Genomic DNA, 7155 nt, shown 5'->3' on the forward strand with positions numbered 1-7155 from the left:
CTTACAGTTGTATTTCAGCACATTACAGTTATTATCCAGATCTTTTCATATCTCTAATTTATAATGTATAGTGTTTGCTCTGGTGTTGTATTTTTTACCCATGTTTGCTGTGGTACTCTGTTGTTACTGTATGTGTGTCTATCTATCTATCCATCCATCCATCCATCCATCCATCCATCCATCCATCCATCCATCCATCCATCCATCCATCCATCCATCCATCCATCCCAGTCAGATGTAATAGTTATGGACATAACCCTGTACCAGGCTGGAGAACAAGATTTTATCTACAGTACTTGGAAAATTTTGCCTAAAGTAAAGGTGGGTGTAACTGTAAAGCATGTTAGCATTCTCACAGCATTTACTGTTCCTTAACTGAACATGACAATAAAATGTACATGTGCCAATACTAGAAATGTATATTGACAGCAACATCATCATTGGAACATGACACTGGAACACATTCAGACAGTTGAAATTTCAATCAAGCTTGGAATTTGCAGATTGGTCAGACAAGCACACACCTTCAAAATTTTGTTGACATTTGTTTCATACTGGTATGAAATGTGATCAAGTATTGAAAATAGTTTCAGTCTCTGGATAGAATGTTTAACATGGATCCTTGCAGATGCAATCTTTTGGTTTTTGACAACTTCTTCCTGGGTGGACTGTCCTTTGACAGGAACGGACAGAATATTCACAGACACTCCTGGGGGCACAATATCCTGGATGGTGAAGCCCTCTTCAGCCAATAGGAGATCCCCAGGCTGAAGGTGATCCAGGATCCCACAGTCCGCAGTGACTGCTTTGTCAGAAGCACCGACTCTGTACAAATCACTGACGAATGTGATGACACCATTGGGAGCCACACCAATCAGACTCTTCAACGTGGTTTTCCCTTTGTATTGACTGTCCGAAGGGCACTGTGGGTCGAGCTTCTCAGTATCCTCCAATGCAACTTCAGTGTAATCCAGTACAATGCGACAATTTGGAAAGGGTGCAAAGCAGGCAGGCAGGCTCAACGCATTCTTGTTGCGTGACGGTATGTTACCTTCCATCATGCCCACGTACAGGATGTCGTACAGACCGCGGATGATGGTTGTGACAACGACAGTCACAGTAGCAGTGCAGCAGTCGAAGCACTTAGCGAGGTCCAGATTGCTGAGGTTCAGTTTCAGCTTCATGAGTGTCATGAGCAACTGGTCCACGAGGGGTAGCCTGTTCCCCCCCGAGCCACCGTGGTACTCCAGCTCAGACCTTGTCAGCAGAGTCTCCAGGAAGTGAAAAGTCGCCACATCAGGCAGACCGGTGTAATGCTGCACCTGGCCCGGATCTTCCTCTACCTGAGAGAATCTGAACACCTGCTTCTGGACATTGAGCTGCTTCTTCAGGTCTTCCACTTCATTCCTCAGTCTCTCGTTCTTTCTCTTCACAGAATTCTGAGCCTCGGGCAGTGGGGTGGTCTTCTTCACAATTGTGTCAGCAGGACGTGTCAACCCGGCCGAGTCAGCACGCTTCAAAGTGCTCATCCCTAAACTGGACGGATCAAGGTTCTTCCTCTTGGGCCCTTTTGGCCGAGTGCCACTGGTACTCGGGGAGTTCGAGACTCCGGCTTCATTCCATACAAACCGAGTTGGTCCATCGCTTTTTCCAGAGAGGAAATGCCAACTGCAAACTCGTGAGTTGCAATTTGGAATGAAATCTTTACGCCTGCAAGAAAAGAAAAATTAAGAAATATTTAATTTAAGAAATAGGAAAATAAGAAATATCTGTACTTGCTGACACAAAAAACTGGAAAATAAATTCACTTGAGTTTGACGGTAGCCTGAACACATGGTTTACTAGTACAAGGACACTGAAAAGATGTTCCATATAACAAACAGTACACAAGAACAAACCATCACCAGATTTCTTTGGATTAACTCGATTGATACTGGTCATAACAGAATGAAATGCTTCAAATTTCAGATAGAACTAATTTCAGTGACAATTTCTCACATAAAACAATGAACTTCATTCAGTTGTGGATACCCAATAGATCTTGCTAGGCCTAAATACGACACTGATATACAGGTATTCAATGAGCTAGGCACTGCTAAATATGAACCCTTTTTGGACTATCATTATAACAGGAATAGATTTCATTATATTGTTTTTACAACTAATGTGTCAGAAAATGTCTTTTTTGCAGACTGACCTCATGAAATCGCATGTCACGCCAGTTCTTATTGCATTTGACATGCTACACGTACACATTTTCATCCTCTCGCATGTTATTCAACACCATTTGACCCCGTGTCAATGTAAGCCAAGATCTCCGCTTTACATATACGTAACCGCTAACCCTAACCACGTGGTATTTTACGCGGTGTGAAAATACACTCAGAAAGCTTATAATGCATACAGATCACACAACAATTAAAAGTGGCGTGTTATCAGTACGCAATTCATATCAAGTTGCTTTTTTGCCGATTCTTTTGCACCTTTAAAGGAAGAACTTAACTTTTAATATCTGTCCATTAATTACTAATATTATTTGCAATAAATGCTTAAAACAGTGTGTTATAGCAAAAAATGTAAAAAACAAGATTGATTTTTTTATATTTATTTTGGAAAAAATGGCAAATGTGCATAATAAAACTTCATGAGATTATAAAAATAATTTTAAAACTATTTTTCATGTGCTCAAACATTTTAGTTTGTCTAGATCATTCTGTGTCCATGTTCCATCTTCTTATTTTTAGTTCTTTCTAGTCATTTTTATCTTGTCTCTGTTCAGTTTCTGTCCAGTTGTAGACGGACAAAAACATTCATCTGCTTCTTTTACAGACACTACATCTCTGTATGCCCTGGATAGCGCTCTCTACACACACGTATATACTAACATTTATATAAAATTTACAGCTAAAATACATCTATCAATAAACAACACAAATCGAAAAATACAGTGGGAAAAAAATGGAAAAAAGAGCAAAAAATCATGGCAAAACACACTAGCAGAACACTTCAAAACACCACTATCACTGTTGTATGCAATTATTTACAAGAACTCACCACTAAAACACCAGTAAAATATCCCCATCACAGGTAAGAAATGTAACAGCGCTTTACATCAGAAACCTTCTCGATCCTGTCACTACTCCTGTATGTAAACACCCATGGAACTCCATCTTCAGATTCAGATTCATTTCAGATTCAGATTTATTGTCATTCAGTAAGAACATCCCAGATGCTGTTACAGAAGGAAATAGCAAAATGCACAGCACGAAATAAAAACACAGAAAAAATCTTAAAAACACCAACTAAACACAACCCATATATATGATAAAATACTAAAAACTGCACTAAAATAAATAAATAGTGAGTAAAGATAAAAAAGAAATATTGCATGATGGAGTGGTCACTGTTGCATATTCTGTATTTCACTTCATCCCCCTAACTTTTGCTAAGCAGTCTTATGGCTGTTGGATAAAAACTATTTAAACATCTGGCAGTTTTGCACCTCAGGCTCCGGAAGCGTTTCTCTGAGGGCAGGAGGGAAAACAGTTTGTTGAAGGGGTGGGAGGTGTCTCTAACAATTCCCCTTGCCCTGGACAGACAGCGCTGTTCTGCTAGCTCACCCATGGTTAGCATCTTCCTGTTACCTCATCAATATGTAAATGTGAACAAAATTAAAAATGTCTTATTCAAAGTTGTGCACAGACATTACCCTTCAAATGCAAATATCTGTACCCCCCCCCCCCAAAATGAGTAACATTTGTACATTCTGTGGCTGTGAGGGTCAAACTATTGAACATGTGTTTGTTGATTGTTTTCATGTTACTTCCTTTTGGTTCCACTTACAAAAATATATTTCCCAAAAGATTTATATTCATGTATACATATATATATATATATATATATATATATATATATATATATATATATATATATATATATATATATGTAGACATATGTCAGGGGAGAGACTGCGATTTGGTAGGATCGGCAATTCTACCGGTAGAAACTCCGATCGGAGTCTCTACTGGTAGAAACTCTGATCCTACCTACCTAACCCTAACCCCTAACCCACATCTGGACTTTTTAGTTAGTCTCAGCACGCTCACATAATATATAAATAATTTATGGAAAGCACCAAATATTAAAACCATTTGTGAAATATAAAATGACAACAATTTTCTCAAAACCTTTGGAATTTCAACATTAACTTTGCATTTGGCAATTCTATTGGTAAGATCGGAGTTTCTATCAGTAGAGACTCCGATCGTGGTTTCTACCAGTAGAAACTCCGATCCTATTAAATGTTTGGTAGGATCAGAGTTTCTACCAGTAGAGACTCTGATCGGAGTTTGTACTGGTAGAGACAACGATCGGAGTCTCTACTGGTAGAATCGCCGATCCTACCAGATCGCAGTCTCTACCCTGACACACACACACACATATATATATATATATATATATATATATATATATATATATATATATATATATATATCTTACTGAGCACATTTGAAATTCTTCTTGTAGTCACCAATCCAAATGTTTTGGCTAATGAAAAAGATATAATTAATCTAATGATTTTTTTAGCAAAACATTACACAAAATGATTTTGCAAAAAAAAAAAAAAAAAAATCCTCCTCCTACAAACTCAGAATAACAGATCTCAAAACTTGTTGGAACAGTGAAAATTTGAAAAAGAAAAACAATAAATTAACTAAAACAATTAAACTATATGACAAGTTTATATTTAATGTGTAGCAGACCCCTGAGTGTTGTTGATTTCTTATTTTCTTTGTGTTTGTCTTTTGTTCCTGTCTCTTCTTTCGTAGATTTGATGTATAAATGTGTCAGGTGAATGTATCTTTTTATTTTGTGTTTGTTTTTAAATTGTATGTTTAATTGTTCATAAAACTTTCTAATCATAAAAAAAAAAAAACACTAAAATGCTGCGAAAAGATAATCAAATTTAATACATTTACATACACAGCTTTGAATTCAAAAGACAATGAGATATGTTTTCACGCAAAAAATCAATGGGAGGGACCTGCAAGAGGAAATACCAAATGAGATATGGTCAGAGGGATGGAAATCTCAAAACTGTACTACAAACTCACTATCATGGAGGGATTTTTGCTGGAAATGTCTGGCCCGTTTCTTTATTACACCTGTATGAAAATCATATTTTCCTGGAGTTCATTTTTCCTGCTGGGGGGAGTGCGGTTCACTGGAGGCAGATCAAGCACATGTATTCTGGTCCTCTCCTGGTATCATTGGCTTTTGGGGAGAGATGATTAAACTGATCTCTTCAGTTTTTGGTGTTCATTTTGATATTTCACTGGCTACTTTGTTTTTTAACATTCCCCCAGAGGAATTACGTAAAAGTGACATATATCTCGAGCTGCGACTGATTAATCGACTCAAAGTGATTCAAAAAAAAAATCATTCAACCACAATTCTCCTGAGTCAAAGCTTTGTTTCCTTCATTTCTCTGCTGTTAAACATTGGTTCCACTGTTGTGTTTCACACGGATGCTTATTGTGACGCACAAAGAAGCTTCAATTCAGGAAAACTGCAACAGAATATTTCCCTTCAATCAGTTCGAGTCGATTAATCGAATTGTGAATTTTTGCATTCACCTCAAGCACCTAATCGATTAATCGGTTGCAGCTCTACATATATCTATTTAGAATACTGCTTGCCGCAGGCAAAAAAGCCATCACCAAATACTGGCTTAAAAAGAACCCTCCCTCAATCTCCTTGGTGATAAAAATTGTCAACCAAATCCATTTAATGGAAATAATGACATACAATCTCCGCCTACAACAGCACAAGGGTGTAAAGTACTGGAAAAAATGGGACTTTTTCATTCAATCTGTGGACAGTAAACAGTACGTAAATGTCTGAATGTACCTGTGACCATTTCTGTTTGTTTTGTGCTTTATATTAAAACAATAAAAAATAAAGTCCAAAAAATAAATAAATTAAATGCTGCTAAAAGTAGCCTAATAAGTGTTATTCAAGCAAACCACACCACACACTGTAAACCTGAACCTCTGCTAGGGATGTAACGATATGAAAATTTCAAATCACGATTATGGGGACCAAAATTATCACGGTTATCATTACTATCACGATATTGTTGAAATTGTGCTCAAAATTTTCAAAAAGTACTTATACACACACTGAAATAATTTAACCAAGTTGTATTTTGAAAAATAAATAAATAAATACAATTAAATAATAGGCACAATGTACTTTCTGTTGCAGAAACATTAAAATATTAACATGTAAACAATCAAATATACAAATGTGCATTAAAGATGTCACCTTCTGGCCACTGTTTGACCATTTTCCAGATCAAGTTTGAGTTGTTTGAGTTTCTTTTTCATAGATAGATAGAGCCTGGAGTGCTGCTGCTTCTCCAGGAAATGAGCAGTACCATTAGTTTTCTAAGTGTGGTAATCAAACACGGTTAAAATGATAATTAGAATTTTAAACTGTAATTCTAACCGTCAGGAATTTGACTGCGGTTTATCGTTATACCGGTAATCCCTACACTCCTAACCTCTACTGACACAGTTTCTTTGAAAAACTAACCGGTGTTTGGCTTCATACCCACCTGATAAGTTGCAGCCATTTGTTCCTGTTCTCTTCGTCAACAGGAAAGCGATAAAAGGACAGTTCTGGGGAAGTCTCGCTGCGATTAACGCAGAACGGCACACAACACTGCGGCATGGTGAACCAGGGTTGAAGAGCAGGGAAACTTTGGCTTCACTTCCTTTGTTTGGACCCGGACACAGGAAAATCACGTGACACATTACGTCATACTTAACCAGCTGATAGTAGGTGAATGAATGCGTGACGAAAAAAAAAAATAAAAAAAAAAAGAAAGAAAGAAAGTGTGAAGGGTTGGAATGTGTGATGTTTTGTTTAGTCTTGTTATTTTCTATTTCTGCACGTTCTATCAATGAATAATAAATAAATTCTTGAATTAAAAAAAAGAATGAAGGTGTGAAGCTTGAGTCTGTTTTCATGAACATTAAACTCCAGTGTCTGTAATAATCAGGTGTTTCTAAAGCAGTTTACTGTGATGGCTGACTGTGGACCGGACTTCTGCTCAGTCTGTGGACAGGCTTCCAACTGGACCTGAACTAC

General features: G+C 37.3%; 1 protein-coding gene across 1 annotated transcript; it reads right to left on the bottom strand.

Annotated features, from left to right (window-relative positions):
- Nucleotides 1–264: 264 nt before the first annotated feature.
- Nucleotides 265–6747, bottom strand: LOC115431040 (uncharacterized). Its single transcript, XM_030151283.1, has 2 exons — nt 6620–6747; nt 265–1710 (listed from the first exon to the last, which is right to left on the bottom strand). Exons 1-2 carry the CDS (start codon nt 6733–6735, stop codon nt 465–467), a joined length of 1362 nt encoding a protein of 453 aa, XP_030007143.1. The 5' UTR covers nt 6736–6747; the 3' UTR covers nt 265–464.
- Between the last annotated feature and the right edge of the window lie 408 nt (nt 6748–7155).

Source organism: Sphaeramia orbicularis, chromosome 13 (genome assembly GCF_902148855.1).
Source record: "Sphaeramia orbicularis chromosome 13, fSphaOr1.1, whole genome shotgun sequence".
Classification (NCBI taxonomy): domain Eukaryota; kingdom Metazoa; phylum Chordata; class Actinopteri; order Kurtiformes; family Apogonidae; genus Sphaeramia; species Sphaeramia orbicularis.